We start from the raw sequence: 16,841 nt of genomic DNA on the forward strand, positions 1-16,841 counted from the left end.
AATATAGAAATTGTATTCTTCATTGATTTATTCGATTTTGTAGGTAAATTGGTATATGTTATAGATAATTGTGTGGGTACATTAATACTCATGCACATAACCCTGTGTACTATATTGCTTTCTGCTACCAGGTTTTGTCCTAATTTTTCGTATGAATTGGGAGATACCACTTGCCATTTTGATAACATTTACTAAAGTGTTAAATGCTGTGGTAATGTAGCATATTAACTATTTCAGTTAAACTTTAATTACTGAAAAAGAATTTCATTCAAAATAGTTAGGTGGAAATCCCAAAAAACCAAAGGCCGAATATCTTCTCTGATAAGTGGATGCTAATCCATAATGGGGGTAAGGCAAGGGGAGAGTGAAGGAACTTTGGATTTGAGCAGTGGGGAGTGAGGAGATAGAAGGGGTAGGGCAGGGGAAAGATGGTGGAATGAGACAGACATTATTACCCTATGTACATGTATGATTGTTTGAATGGTGTGACTCTGTATCGAGTACAACCAGAGTACAACCAGAGAAATGAAACGTTGTGCTCCATTTGTGTACAATGAGTTGAAATACATTCTGCTGTTGTGTATAACTAATTAGAATAAATTAAAATAAAATACTTAGGTGGAAACTGATAGGCCAGGTTCAGTGCAGTGGGTACTATTTCTGTTGCTAATTTGGGATAGTCATGTCTGTAATTAAAATAATTCATAAAAGCTGAATTCTTAAAATCTATAATAATGTAATTTAAAAATAATTCATAATGTAATATTCATGGCATTCTTAGTCTTGGATTTTTTTTTTCTTTTTTTCTTGGCTCCTTAGTTAATCAATGTGTAACATAGGAAGGAAGGATAAAAGCACTAAAAGATACATAATAATTTTAAGCTGATAGGCAATATGGACTTTGAGTTATCTCCTTTTTCATTTAGCAGATGTGGTGTGTGTCGGGGGGGAGGATATGTGTAAATCATTTTGGTCTTGGAATTGCAGTGTATTAATTAAGTCTCTATATACACATGAGATATGTGTGTGAATATATATATGTGTACATAAAATATATATATATTTATTTATTTATTTTTAAGAAAGAGTGAGAGAGGGGAGAGAGAGAGAGAGAGAGAGAATTTTTAATATTTATTTTTTAGTTCTCGGCGGACACAACATCTTTGTTGGTATGTGGTGCTGAGGATCGAACCCGGGCCGCACGCGTGCCAGGCGAGCACGCTACCGCTTGAGCCACATCCCCAGCCCCAGAAATATATATATTTAAACACAAGCACACAATCCCAGTTTGGATCTACTATTTTTAGAACAACTTAGGATAATAGCAATTAATAGATATTATATATATCATCCAGTTTGTTTCCATTCTGACCTAAGAGCACAGTCTTATTTATCTGTTTCATATTATATCTCTACTCTTTTCTTTTCACTCTTTCCTAAGAATACTTTTAAATCCTGTGGTGCCATCATAGGTCTTTTTATGTTCTTAACTCTTGCTTCAAATGACATATACAGTTTTTAATTGTGCTGTTTTTTATTTAGCAGAAATATAATTAATGTCCTATAAATTTAGATGGTCATGCAATCGAAGTACTTGTGCATGGCAGAGTGAATTAACAGGATGTCCAATAAATATTAAATAGCTTTAGTAAAAGTATTTAACTAGTAATAAATTTAGTTTTAGAAATTTGTATTATATGTTATAATTAAAAGTTTTGAGTTTTATGTAAATTCTTATCCTATTAATTGCTGTTATCCTACATAATTCTTATCCCAAATTCTGAAAACACTAGATCCAAACTGGGTGTGATGGCTCACACCTACAATTCCAGGACTCTGGAGGCTGAGGCATGAGAATCACAAGTTCAAAGCTAGCCTCAGCAATTTAGCAAAGCCCTGAGCAACTTAGGGAGACCCTATCTCAAAATAAAAAATCAAAAAGGCTGGGGGATGTGGCTCAGTGGTTAAGTACTGCTGGGTTTAATCCCTTGTAATAAGAAAAAATAAACAACGAAAACAAAGCAGTAGATCCAAGACTGAAACTTCACTGTATGGCTCCCTGTTGCCTTATATAATTTTGTAGAGCTGTAAGAGAAAGATTAGAGGAAAACATTATCTAAAGTGGGAAACATGAGAAAGGAATTTTAAAATTTTTTGTTTATATTCTGAGACTTTTTATGTTGAATGTTAACATTTTGAATGTTATTTTTTTCACATTTTCTAAATCATTTTTAATGCTAGTCTATGAAAGTTACAGAAACAAGTCTAACTATTTGTTGTCAGGAAATAGCATAGGCAGGAGCTGAAGACTTGAACAACTGTATTTCTTTTTCCTCTAACCAGGCTATGCTATGTAATTCAGAAACATTCAATGTTGCTTTCTCCATTTTTGAAAGGGGTTTAGTACTGGTAGAGCTTTTTTTTTTTTTTTTTTTTTTTTAATAGTTTTTTAGTTGTCAATGGACCTTTATTTATATACAGTGCTGAGAACCCAGTACCTCACACACACTAGGTAAGCATTCTGCTACTGAGCTACAACCCTAGCCAAGGGCTTTTAAAATATATTGCCATTGCTTTTTGGGGAGAGATGTATAAAATGGGTATCCAGAAAGAACCTATTTTAAACTCTTAATACAGGGCATCTCATACATTTCTGTGTATTTGCTTTGTTTAAGTAGTGTAAACATATTTGTACATTACAGTTCTTTTTATTTATGTAATACTAATGTATTACAACATATGCCAGATAAAAGAACTTTGATAAATTTCTTTAGTTTGAGAGCCTTGTGTTTTAATATATAAAATGTAAAATATCCTGTGTATTTAACTTAAAAGCTGTTTTTTTCCCCCCAACCCCTTTTTCTGGTGTTCTGTTCTTTTGTGCTGGGAAATCAAACCAGGGCCTTGTACTTGTTAAGCACGCACTCTACCACTGGAAACTCATATTTTTAACTAATGCCATTCTGAAATTTTCTCTTATTTTATGGGTATGAAGAAATTAAACACTGTTCATTTTTATTTTTAAAGAATATTGATAACTTGATGACTGCAGAAGGAGTTGGCCTTACTACTGCTTTACGTGTTCTCTGTAATGTAGCATGCCCACCACCTCCTGTTGAAGGTAATGTGACTATTATATGTTAAAAACTATTATTTAAGCCTAGTGTAAATACTATTTATTAAATAATCAAAATTCTTAAATGATTACTAACATATAAATAATTAATTTTTATCTCTTTATTTTATCTAAAGGTCAGCAGAAAGACCTGAAATGGAATCTTGCTGTTATTCAGCTTTTTTCTGCTGAAGGAATGGACACCTTTATTCGGGTTCTGCAAAAATTGAACAGTATTTTGACTCAACCTTGGAGGCTCCATGTGAACATGGGGACTACCCTTCACAGAGTTACTACTATTTCAATGGCTCGCTGCACACTCACTCTTCTTAAAACTATGTTAACGGAACTCCTGAGAGGTGGATCCTTTGAATTTAAGGACATGCGAGTTCCTTCAGCACTTGTTACTTTACACATGCTCCTGTGCTCTATCCCCCTCTCAGGTCGTTTGGATAGTGACGAACAGAAAATTCAAAATGACATCATTGATATTTTATTGACTTTTACCCAAGGAGTTAATGAAAAACTCACAATCTCAGAAGAGACTCTGGCCAATAATACTTGGTCTTTAATGTTAAAAGAAGTTCTTTCTTCCATCTTGAAGGTTCCTGAAGGATTTTTTTCTGGTCTCATACTTCTTTCAGAGCTGCTGCCTCTTCCTTTGCCCATGCAAACAACTCAGGTATCACTTACATATAACATGCATCTTATAAATGACTGCAATAACACTTTTAATAAAGCCAGTGATTTTGTTAAAAACAAAAACTAATTCTCATCCCTCTTCCCCCTGAAAGACATACTGCATGAGGGTGAGTTAAAACTGAAGCAAGTTGGTCATTGAAGAAGTATGGGGGTAATGTTTTAAATAAATTTTTGTTAAAGTGAGTTTTATTATGCTGTTACATGTATTTGTACTTAAATTTTTCTGTTATTTTAAATCCTTTCCCCCCTTTATCATGTGTTAGAATTTGCAAATAAGTAGGTTGCTTCACCAATGGACTCTGCTCAACTGACTGCTAACCTGAGAACCATGAGATTTTTTTAGACTCATTGAATTCAAAGCAAATGTTTAATTGTATAATAGAAAATTAAATGTTTTAAGCATGCATAAAGATGTTCTTTTTATAACGGTTCTTCCTGAACAGTTTTTGTGACTATAAATAAATATTAAAAATCTACGTACACACACATTATACTTTTTTAACAGGTTATTGAGCCACATGATATATCAGTGGCACTCAACACCCGAAAATTGTGGAGCATGCACCTTCATGTTCAAGCAAAGTTGCTCCAAGAAATAGTTCGCTCTTTCTCTGGCACAACCTGCCAGCCCATTCAACATATGTTGCGGCGTATTTGTGTTCAATTGTGTGACCTTGCCTCACCAACTGCACTTCTGATTATGAGAACTGTGTTGGATTTGATTGTAGAAGACTTGCAAAGGTATTTTTATTTTGCATTAAGAAATTTTTCTTCAAGTTATTCTTGACACAGATACACTTTTTTTCACTTAGAAATTGGAAACCATGGTTTAGAATGCCCAGATAACATATATACATTGTAAATATACATATACACATGTATGTATAAATAAAAATGTAAGTTATTTTTAATTAGAACACTTTATTTCATCATTTTATATATAAGATATCTTGATTTGGATTTTTGAAAAGTGAACTATAAAGAAATAGTGACTTCAGAAAATATATTATTGGAAACCTGAATTTATAAAAGTTTATAGTAATTGTAAAATTCCAGAAAAATTGTCATTATATTCAAGGAATGAAATGTTTCATGCAAAATTTGTGTAAGTTTAAATAATGCCTTTAAAATTAAGAACTTTGTTTACTAAATGTATTGATTTTATTTCAGCACTTCAGAAGATAAAGAAAAACAGTATACTAGCCAAACCACCAGGTTGCTTGCTCTTCTTGATGCTCTGGCTTCACACAAAGCTTGTAAATTAGCAATTTTGCATCTAATTAATGGAACTATTAAAGGTGATGAAAGATACGCAGAGATATTCCAGGATCTTTTAGCTTTGGTGCGGTCTCCTGGAGACAGTGTTATTCGTCAGCAATGTGTTGAATATATTACATCCATTTTGCAGTCTCTATGTGATCAGGTATTTATAATCATTTTATAAAGTCTCTGTGTGTGTATGTGTGTGTGTGTGTGCACGCACATGTGCTTTAAAACTTGTCTTTATATGCATCTTGACTCAACAGAGAGCTCTCATGTGTTTTATTATTCTTACTGTTTAGGAAGATAAATTTGATAAGTGAAGGAACTTCACTTGTGCTTCATATAGGGTTCATATTTCATGGGTTTCTGCAAAAAAAATTTTTCTTCTCCTTTGTAAGATTGCAAATTTAGGCAATTGCTTTATAGGCTATTGTTTAGATTTTTTTAGGTTTGGTTGATATCTGCTATGTTAATTTTCTTTCCAATTTTATTACACATCAAGTGATTCTTAAATTTTTTAGCTATGTTATTGGTTGAGTTAAAATATTATCTTGATAGGGCAACTTTTGAAGGCATCAAAGGTTACTCTGACAGTTTTAGTGTGTTTCAGACTACTGTGCTTATGACTATTGGCTAAAAGTGTAGTATTTTCCCTTACTGTGTATAGTATTATTTCATGAGATAATGATAATTGTTTAGCTTTTGAAGCCCATAGTGATTGAAATCTTTAAAGAAGATTTCCATGCCTAATGGTATTCTATCTTGTCTGCTAATGTCAAGTGGTTATCTGATATGATTTTTTTCCAGGCAGGATATTTTAAAATAAAATCCCAGGTTAGAAGACAAAAATCTAGTTGGTTACATTTAAAATTCAAGTCAAGGAGGAATATTTTTTGTGTGACTTGTTTTCATAAAAAAAGGACCTGTTAGAAAATAATTTGGATGTGGTCAAAGGATATTTTAAATCTTTGTATTTCAAAGTGTCCACTTGATTAGCATTTAAGTAACCCATCTGTGGTTGCATGTTTGCATGACAATCCTTATTCTTACATCACACAGACAACATCTGTGGCCTCACTTTGTATCCTTCCCTTCTGATTCACACCTTTATTTTACAGCCCTAAGCTTTCTTGAGTACTAATTTGCAGTTTTTTGAAGTAATTAAAGGTGATGAAATATACCCCCAGAATATCACTGTTTACTTCAGTTTGCTTCTGTAAAAAGAGTTGTGGAAGTTTTTAGAATTATCATTAGCTAAACTTGCTCTGTAAGGAAAACTAGTATTTTACAGTATATAAAAAGTAGAGGGGGATATTTAATTGGAGGACTGCTTAAATGTTTATTTGTTCCATTACTTTTTATGATAGTTTAAATTCCAGTATTGATATGTTTATTAAAATATGTTTCTCTGAATGGTTTCTTTATAAGCTAAAAAAAGATACAGAGGAAAAAATAATAAAGTGATTTAAAATATTTTAGTCCCCAAAAACCTTTTTAATGAATCATTTGGAAATAGAAGCTACACTTAGTAAAATATAGAAGGAAAATATTTTTTAATATGTTCTTTTAAAATAAAAATATTAAAAATAAAAAAAATAAAATAAAATAAAAATATTGTAAAATGAAATATTTAAGCATTTCTTTAGGTGTGTATTCATATATTAACTCTTTTTGTGTGTGTGTGTTACTGGAAATTGAACTCTAGGATGCTGTACTACTGAACTATATCCTCAGCCCATTTTATTTTTCATTCTGAGACAGGGCCTACTAAATTGATGAGGTTGACCTCAAACTTGGAATCCTTTTGCCTCGGTCCCCATAAAGATGATAATAGGTGTTCACCATTGTGCCTGGCTTTAAGTTAACTTTTATAAAAGGGCCAAACAAGGGGCTGGGGCTGCAGCTCAGTGGTAGAGTGCTTGCCTTGCACTGGGTTCGATCCCCAGCCTCACATAAAAATAAATAAATAATGAAGATATTAAAAAAAAAATAAGGGCCAAACAAATTCTTTGTTCTTGATATATTTGAGTCTATGGATGGTACCACAACGACAAAATTTTAATTAGATAATTGTTAAAAATTAATTGCTATGCAATTAATAAATAAATAGTTAAAATAGTTAACATCTGAATAAATAGTTAAAATCTATGTTTTTCCTTTTTTCCACTATAGGACATTGCACTTATTTTGCCAGCATCTTCAGAAGGTTCTATTTCTGAACTGGAGCAGCTCTCCAATTCTCTACCAAACAAAGAACTGATGGCCTCAATCTGTGACTGTCTATTGGCTACTTTAGCTAACTCTGAGAGCAGTTACAACTGTTTGCTAACATGTGTTCGAACAATGATGTTTCTTGCAGAGCATGATTATGGATTATTTCATTTAAAAAGGTAATGCTTTGTCAAACATAATATACTCTTAGGTTTAATTTTTTACCATTGTACACGTCCCCCAAATTGATTGATTTATATCTATTATAGAGGTTGAAGGTATGATTTCTTTCGTGGGAAAATTTTTATGTTTATAGAAAAAAACTCATTAGCAGTGCAGTAAAAGAATTTTTAAATTTTTATTTTATTTTATTGGTAATATTCTAGCAGTCTGGGTTATTTTTAATTTTTAGTGATTATGATAAACTGTTCTAAACGTTTGTATATAGTGTGTACCTACCTATGTTTCTCATGGGTAGATACCTTAGAGTAGAATTATTTGGTCATATGGTAAGTATATGTTTAGCCTATTAAGAAAGTGCCAAACTGTTTTCCAAAAGTAGATTTGTCATTTTGCATTCCTAGTAGCAGTGCTTTAAAGTTCCAGTTGCTCCTCATTCTTATCAGAACTTGGTATTGTCAGTTAATTTGTTTGTTAAAGGATTTTTGCTGTGTTGCCCAGACTGGCCTTGAACTCCTGGCTCAAGTAGTTCTAAAATTTCAACCTTCTGAATAGTGGGGACCACAGGCAGTACCAGTGTACCCAGCTTTGCTAGGTTTTTTTATTTTAGATATTCTAATACATTTTTTTTCTTTTTTCTTTCTTTTTCTTTATTTTTTCTCCTGTATCCCAGAGGCACTCTAACACTGAGCTACATCCCCAGCCCTTTTTATTTTGAGACAGGGTCTTGATAAGTTGCCCAGGCTGGCATGGAACTTTTTTGGGATTATAGGCATGTACCTGCAGCTTGTATTATTTTTCATAGACTGTGAATATATAACTCACTTGCTTCAAGTTTTATGTAACAGCTAGTAATTTGTATTGTCTAATTCTGAACCTCTTCTTTTTTTGTTAACAGTTATCTTTGTCTTTATATTTTCTCATTCCTGTTTGCTGTATCTTTCTATTTTGTTAAGTTCTCAAGAGCTGGAATCTTATCGTTCTCCCTTTTGTGTTGCTTCCCCAATGTCTTGCATGATGTCATTTCAGAATCTAACCATGTTTTCCAAACATAAACACTGCATATTTAGTATTAATATTATATTTATTTCCATTTTGGCTAGCTATGTTTTTTATAACTTAAAAGGACAATTAAATATTCTAATAGTTTTTCCTTGAAATTCTCTCTTTTGTTGTTCATACTTGTAAATGTACAAACGAACTTGCATCTTCATTTTTGGGTACTGGGAATTGAACTCAGGGGTACTCAACTACTGAGCCACATCCCTAGCCTTATTTTGTATTTTATTTAGAGACAGGGTCTCACTGAGTTGCTTGGTGCCTTGCTAAGTTGCTGAGCTGGTTTTTTTGAACTCAGAATCCTCCTGCCTCAGCCTCTGGAGCTGCTGCGATTTCAGGCCTGTGCTACTACGATTGGGTCCATCTAACTTTTAACAGAGAAGTGTGATGACTTCTGCTTTAGACCTTTGATTCTTTCTGGGCAGGTTTTCGAGTTAGCTATACCCATTTTTTTTTTTAATTAGTTGTCAGTGGACTTTATATTTTTATTTATTCATTTTTATGCAGTGCTGAGAATCAAACCTAGTGCCTCACACATGCTAGGCAAGCAATCTACTACCACTGAGCCACAACCCCAGCCTCAGCTATACCCATTTTATGTTAGAGAAGTCCTCAAGTCCCTCAACAAATAGGGAACTGTTAAGTTTCTCATGGTAGGTTTTATAAATTTATTATTTGGAAAAATTTTTCTTTACAAGCTTGAAGCTCTAAAAGGAGTTGGTAACTATAAATATCGTTTTGTTACATTGTGTATATTTGAAAGTATTTTTTCATTTTTTAAAATGTTTTTATTTTAAATAGGTTTTATATTTATATTATTAAATATTTTTATTCTGTCTGAACTTCATTTATTTCTTATGCTAGCTTTATGTGCTCATACTTCCAATGCAATATTTCATCTTTATTTTCTTTTTTTACAGTTCTTTAAGGAAAAACAGTAGTGCTCTGCATAGTTTACTAAAACGAGTAGTCAGCACATTTAGTAAGGACACAGGAGAACTTGCATCTTCATTTTTGGAATTTATGAGACAAATTCTTAACTCTGACACAATGGTAAGTGTGTGTGTATATTTGGTATTTTTAAATTTTACCAACTTTATCATAATTTTAAAAAACACTTAAGCTTAAAAATATCTTGGAACTTAGAAGAGTGCTTTTTTCTCTACCCTCATTCCATTCTAAACACTGGCTTCTGATTGATTTGAGAAAAATGATATTGAAGAGTAAAATATATTGAAATTGTTTTTAATTTGGTAGACATTGTTTATTTATGAAAACCCTATTATTTTTCAGGGGAGAAAAGTATTACCTATATTGCCTTCATTTGTAAATAATTTTTGTCCTTGAGTTACCTTCTATAGCAACCAGTATAATCAAGTTTTGCCATTTTAATGTTGAGTGATCTGTAACTATAGAAAAAGAACAAAAAAATAAAACGATTATATGCATTTGTTTAAGAGACATTTTCCAATATTTTGACATTAAAGGGCAAATAATTTATCTCTTTAATTCCTTGAAAATCAATTAAAGTTAAGGGATAAAATAGGGGACAAGGAAAAGAGAGGCCAAAGGAACTAAGACAGATTCTCTTTCACTATTTTCTATATAACTAACCTTAGGCACATGATAGTCAAGTATTTGAAATCATCCAGGAAGTTTTGTTTTGTTTTGTTTTTTTAAATGATAACCTGTCAGTGTATGAAGTACAATGTGATTTTTTTTTCCCTCCACATTACTTATTGGTGCATTATAGTTGTACATAATTATAGGTTTTGTTGTTACATATTTGTAAATGTACACAATTTAACAATATAATTTGGTCAGTATCACTTCCCAGCACATCCCTTTTCTCTCCCCACAACCCTAGTCTCTAAAGTATTTATTTACTGTCACTTAACTGTGTTTTAGATATTGTGATTTTGGGGTGACTGAAGTATATAATAAATATATAAGCTAGTTCTTGGCTGCATGTCATGTTTGTAGATGTTGTCTTGCCATTTTTTTTTGACAAATTATTATTTGCTTTGTATCATGGTTTATTGAAGTCATTTACCAGAGTATTTGGGATAAGTAATATTGCAAGTTCACAGACAGCCTTAGCAACTTAGGCCCTAACACCCCATCTCAAAATAAAAAATGAAAAAAAGGGCTGGGGGTTTGGCTCACTTGTAAAGTATTCCTGGGTTAAATCCTCAGTACTCCCCTTCCCTCCCTGAATAAAAAGATTCCTCTTAGTAGTTTTCAAAATCATGTTGTATTGCTGACTAAATTCCAGCAACCATTAATAGGCCTTCCTACAAGAAATATTTGGGGTAAAATAATTATGAAAATATTTCCCCCAGGGCTGGGGCTGTAGAGCGCTTGCCTTGCATATGTGAGGCATTGGGTTAAGTCCTCTGCACCACATAAAAATAAATAAACAAAATAAAGATATTGTACCCATGTATAACTGAAAAAAATTTAAAAAAATTTCCCCCAATGAAGCTTATCTGTATAAATTATTATAGTAAAACTCTAATAGGTCCTGAAAGTTTTACAATTAATGCAGCTTTGCTTAAGTGTATTGCTTATAAAACACGTGTGTGTGTGTGTGTGTGTGTGTGTGTGTGTGTGTGTGTGTGTGTGTGTACTCTGTGGGTCAGCATGTACTCTGTTAATACTGGTTTAAAAAATTCAGTTCATATGTAAGATTTCTGTTTGGGGAGCATTGTAAAGGACCTGTTTAGGTGTAATGTTTCCAAAATAAATATGGTATTTCATAAGAAAAATATACATTTACTATTTGATGTGTGTGTTTTCTTACACGTAGAATTTATATTGAGACTGTCTAATCTGGCCAGTCCTTGGCTGCATGTTATGTTTGTAGATGTTGTCTTGCCATTTTTTTTTGACAAATTATTATTTGCTTTGTATCATGTCTGGTTTATTGAAGTCATTTACCAGATGTTTAGATTCTAAAACATAGACATATTTAATAGTAGAGATGTGGCTACCTTAAGGAGATTTTATATTTTAATGTTTTACTTGATGAAGACTACTTATCGGTTTCACTGGATCCTAAGGGATGTTGTTAGCAGAATAACAGAGCTTCTTACACTTGTCTTTAAGTAATTCCAAGTCAATAACCACTAACCATTAAATATTCAAAATCAAATAGTCTTTCCCATAAATTTGTTTTATTTTATTTTTTTAACATATGCCTTAGTTTCTTTTTTTTTTTTCTTCCTTTTTTTGGGGGCGGGGTGGGGGGGCAGTGTATGGGAGATTGAACCCAGCCAGGGGTGCTTTACCACTGAGTTACATGCCCAGGTCTTTTTATTTTATTTTATTTATTTATTTTTGGGTACCAGAGATTGAACTCAGAGGCACTCAACCACTGAGCCACATCCCCAGCCCTGTTTTGTATTTTATTTTAGAGACAGCGTCTCACTGAGTTGCATAGCTCCTTGCTTTTACTGAGGCTGGCTTTGAACTCTTCATCCTCCTACCTTAGCCTCCTGAGACTTTGGGATTACTGGCATGCACCACCATGCCTGGCTGGTTTCTGTTTTTTTTTTTTAAATAACATTTTCAGAGATTTAAAAATTCATGTTCTGTAAGATTTGCCTATTTAAACTGACAATTCAGTCTTAGTTTCATCTCTTTAAAAAGAAACCCCATACCTGTTAGCCTAAACTCCCATTTTACCTTTTTCCCCATCTCATGACAACTATTAATTTATTTTTTGTCTTTATGTCAATTTTTACAAAAAAGACTGCTGAGTTTTTGATTGGGACTGTATTGAATCTGTAGGTGGATTTTGGGAATATTACTGTCTTTTTTTTTTTTTTTTTTAAGGAGAGAGGGAGAGAGAGAGAATTTTTTTAATATTTATTTTTTTTTAGTTATCGGCGGACACAACTTTGTTTGTATGTGGTGCTGAGGATTGAACCCGGGCCGCACGCATGCCAGGCAATCGCGCTACCGCTTGAGCCACATCCCCAGCCCAATATTACTGTCTTAATAATATTAACTCTTCATGTGCATAGACATGAATTATCTTTTCATTTATTTTGGTCATCTTTAATTTCTTCCTAAGAAATTTTATAGTTTCAGTATGCAAGTCTTGTACCTCTTTTGTTAAGTTTATGTCCCTAATATGGGAATGATTTTTTTTTTAATGCCAATGGAATTATTTTGAAAATTTCATTTCTGAGTTTTTCGCTTTTATTTATTTTGCCACTCTTTGGAAATATAGTGTATTTACTGGGCATGGTGGTTCATGCCTGTAATCCCCAGGAGCTCAGGATGCGGGACAGGAGAGAATTGTAAGTTTGAGGCCAGCCTCAGCAACTTATCGAGGCCCTGTGCAACTTAGTGAGACCAGTCTTAAAATAAAAATAAAAAGGGCTGGGGGTGTGGTTCAATGGTTAAGGGTCCCTGGGCTTTAATTCCTAGAACAAGGAAGGAAGGAAGGTAGGCAATTTATTTTTCTGTAACAATGTTGTTTGCAACCTTGCTGTACTCACTGTTCAGTTTAATAGTTTCTTAGTGGGTTACCTATATACAAGATCAGAGATTTGGGTGCCTTTTTATTTCTTGTTAAATTGCCCTTGTGAGATGCTCTTGTACAATATTGAACAGAAGTGGCAAAAGGATATCCGTGCCTTGTCTTTGATCTTAGGGAAAAGGCTTCAGTCTTGCATTATTAAATTTCTTAGCTATGGTTTTTATTTATTTATTTTTGTGTATGTGTGTGTTATGCTGGAAGTCAAGCCCAAGGCCTTGAGCACACTGGGCAAGTGCTCTACCAATTTGAGCTACATCCCCAGCCCATGTTTTTTTTAGATGTCCTTTATTGGATTAGCAAAGATCCTTTCTATTCCTAAATTAAGTGTTTTTATCATGAAAAGTTTTTGGATTTTTTCAAATGCTTTTTCTGAGTCCATTGAAATGGTTATGTGGTTTTTCTTCATAGTCTACCAAATGATATATATTTCATTGAGGTTTTTTTCATCTTTATTATTGATTCTTTTTAGTTATACATAATATTGGATTCATTTTGATATAGTTATGAAAGCGTGGAATATAATTTGCTCTAATTCATTCCACAGTACTTCCCTGTTCCCTCCTTCTCTTTTCTCCCAATTTTTCTGCTATTTACTTATGGGTTTTGTTGTTGTTGTTTGTTTGTTTGTTTTACATCATGCTTAGTGGATATATATAATGGTGAGAATCACTCCAGTGTATTCATTCAATATGTGTACATTATTCATTCGTATGTGTACATAGGAAAGTTAGGTCAGATTCATTCCACTGTTCTTTCCTCATTTCATCCTTTCTCCTTCCCTTTAATCCCCTTCTTCTACTCCATTGCTCATTCTTTTATTTTGATAAAACCCCACCATTCATTTGAGTTTTTGCATGTTAAAACCAACCTTGCATTTTTGGGATAAATCTTACTTGATCTTGATAATGTAATTCTTTTTAAATGTTGCTGGATTAAGTTTGCTTTATTTTAATGTCTAGAGGAATTTTGGTCTATAACTTTCTTTTCTTGTGATATCTTTGGCGTTATTGAGTAACCTGAAAGGTTTCTTGTTTTTGGAAGAGTTTATGAAGGATTGTTGTTAATTCTTTAAACATTTGGTAGAATTTACCAGTGAAGTCAGATTTGTCCCTTTACATTTATCTTCATTATCTAACTGATGGAAATTTTATTACAGCATATTGTTATAATTACTCTATTTTATTTCTAGTTATTGTTGTTAATCTCTTAACTGCCTAATTTGTAAATTAAGCTTTATCATAGGTATATACGTAGAAGAAAAAGCATAGTATGTAGAGCTTTAGTAATGTCAGTGGTTTCAGGCATCTACTGTCGGGTCTTGGAATGTCTCCCTTATAGATAATGGACGTACTACTATAAGCACCCTTTTTTTTTTTTTCCTATTTTACATTCTCCATTTCATTTATTTCTGCTCCAGTGTTCATTATTTCTTTTCTTCTGCTTGCTTTGGATTTAGTTTGCTATTCTTTTTCTGGTTTCTTAAGGTAAAAAGTTATGTTACTGAGATTCCATTTTAATGAAGGCATTTATAGCTATAAATTTCCCTCTAGGCACTGCTTTTGTTGAATTCTAAAAGATTTGGTATATTATGTTTTCATTGCTGTTTATTTCAAAAGTCTGTAATTTCCCTTGTGATTTTTTTTTCATTGTCTTATTGATTTTTTAGGAATGTGTTTAATTTTCACATACCTATGAATTCCACAAATTTCCTTCTGTTATTAGTTTCTTGTTTCATTTCCTTGTGATTAGAGAGCATACTTTGATTGAAGAAGTCCTTTTAAATTTGTTGAGCCTTTTTTTAATGGTTAGCATATGATCAATTCTGAAGAGTGTTTTTATGCATAGAAGATTGTTTTCTGTGGTTGTTTGGAGGAATGTTTTATAAATGTCTGTGGTTGATTTATAATTATTTAAGCTGTTTCCTTATAGATTTTTTTCCACTATTAAAGTAGAGTGCTAAAATTTTCAGTTATTCTTGTCTCTTGTTAATTCTGTCAGTTTTTCTTTTTTTTTTTTCATGTATCTCTGGACTCTGTTATCAGATATATATATATGTGTACATATGTATATATATGACTATATGTGCTATATATTCATGATTATTATGTCTTCCTGGGTCTTAAAAATGGTTCCTTTTTTGTCTCTATTTCTTGTCTATTTATTTTAATAGTACAGCTATTCCACCTATGTTTTGGTTACCATTTGTATAACATATGTATTTTCTGTTTTATTTTCAGCCTATTTTGTCTTTTTTTTTTTTAAACCAGGGATTGAACCCAGTGGTGCTTGACCACTGAGTCACATCCCCAGCCCTTGTTAAAAAACTTTTAAATTTTGAAATAGGGCCTTGCTGTGTTGCTGAGGCTGGTTTTGAACTTGTGATACTCTTGCCTCAGCTTCCCCAGCTGCTGGGGTTACAGGTGTGTGCCACTGTACCTAGCTTGTCTTTCAATCTAAAATCTGTCTGTTGTAGATAGCATATAGAGTTGAATTGTATTTTGTTTTCTTGTGTATTTCCAGTTTGGATGGTGTAGTCAATTCATTTGTGTTTTATTGCTGGTGAGGTTGTATTTATGTTGGACATTTTGCTATTTACTTTGTATGTATCTTACATCTTTTTCCCCCTCTTTATATTTACTATGTCTTTTGTATTAAATAGATATTTTCTATTTAATTTCCAATTAGTTTTACTAATTTTTAAAATTTATTTTTGTAGTGATTACCCTGGAACTACAATTAACATCTTCACTTAATATAATCAAGTTCAGCTTAATACCAACTTAATTTCAGTAGTATATGAGAACTACTACAATATGGCTTTGTTCCTTCCTTCCCCTCCTTCCTTTGTGCTGTTACTACCACACAGAATTCATCTTTATACACTGAGAGTTCATCCATATTGTGTTTTTTTGGGGGAGGATACCAGGGATTGAACTCAGGGGCACTTGACCACTGAGCCACATCCCCAGCCCAATTTTATTTTTTATTTTAGTTAGATGGACACAATATCTTTGTTTTATTTATTTATTTTTAATGTGGTGCTGAGGATCTAACCCAGTGCCTCACACATGCGAGGCAAGTGCTTAACCACTGAGCTTCAACCCCAGTCCTTCAGCTCATTTCAGCATGACATACTCCCTTTAGTATTTTTTGTAGAGTAGTTCTGCTAGGGTAAATTCTGTCTTTAATTTCTCTCTTATTTTTGAAAGGATAGTTTCACAAATTAAAGGATTTTTAATTGATAGTCTTTCAGCATTTTGAATGTATCTTCCCACTGCATTCTGGTTCCATGGGTTCTAATGAGAAAACGGCTGTTGATTTATTGATGTTTCCTCTTATATGTGTCGCTTCTTTGTCTTTGGCTCTTAACAGTTTGATTGTGGCATAATAAGTGAGGATCTCTTCAAGATTATTGTACTTGGAGTTTGTTGGGCCTCTTGCAAGTGTAGATTAATTTATTTCATCAAATTAGGGAAGTTTTCAATCATTTTTTCGATCAGATATTCTTTCTGATTCCTTCTTTCCTCTTCTTTTGAAACTCTTGTTATATGTTGATGATTTTAATGGTATCCCACAGATCTCTGAGGCTGTTCATGGTTTTCATTCTTTTTTCTTTGTTTCTTAAAGGTGCATAATCTCAGTTGACCTATCTTTTAACTGATTTTTGTTGTTGTTGTTGCCAGGGATTGAATCTAGGAGTTAATGCATGCTAGGCAGATACTGTATCACTGAGCTACATCCCCAGCCCCCAATTCACTGATT

The 16,841-nt window shown here is 32.8% G+C and overlaps 1 protein-coding gene across 5 annotated transcripts in view; it reads left to right on the top strand.

Annotated features, from left to right (window-relative positions):
- Virma (vir like m6A methyltransferase associated) overlaps positions 1 to 16,841 on the top strand; it is a 63,569-nt gene that overhangs the window by 34,398 nt on the left and 12,330 nt on the right. For all 5 annotated transcript variants that reach the window (XM_005328659.4, XM_013360108.4, XM_078016907.1 and 2 more), the window contains 6 exons: positions 3,028 to 3,121; positions 3,253 to 3,797; positions 4,323 to 4,558; positions 4,988 to 5,240; positions 7,253 to 7,470; positions 9,451 to 9,583. In XM_005328659.4, the coding sequence (XP_005328716.1) occupies positions 3,028 to 3,121; positions 3,253 to 3,797; positions 4,323 to 4,558; positions 4,988 to 5,240; positions 7,253 to 7,470; positions 9,451 to 9,583 (1,479 nt within the window). The remainder of the gene's footprint in view (positions 1 to 3,027; positions 3,122 to 3,252; positions 3,798 to 4,322; positions 4,559 to 4,987; positions 5,241 to 7,252; positions 7,471 to 9,450; positions 9,584 to 16,841) is intronic.

Source organism: Ictidomys tridecemlineatus, chromosome 7 (genome assembly GCF_052094955.1).
Source record: "Ictidomys tridecemlineatus isolate mIctTri1 chromosome 7, mIctTri1.hap1, whole genome shotgun sequence".
Taxonomy (NCBI): domain Eukaryota; kingdom Metazoa; phylum Chordata; class Mammalia; order Rodentia; family Sciuridae; genus Ictidomys; species Ictidomys tridecemlineatus.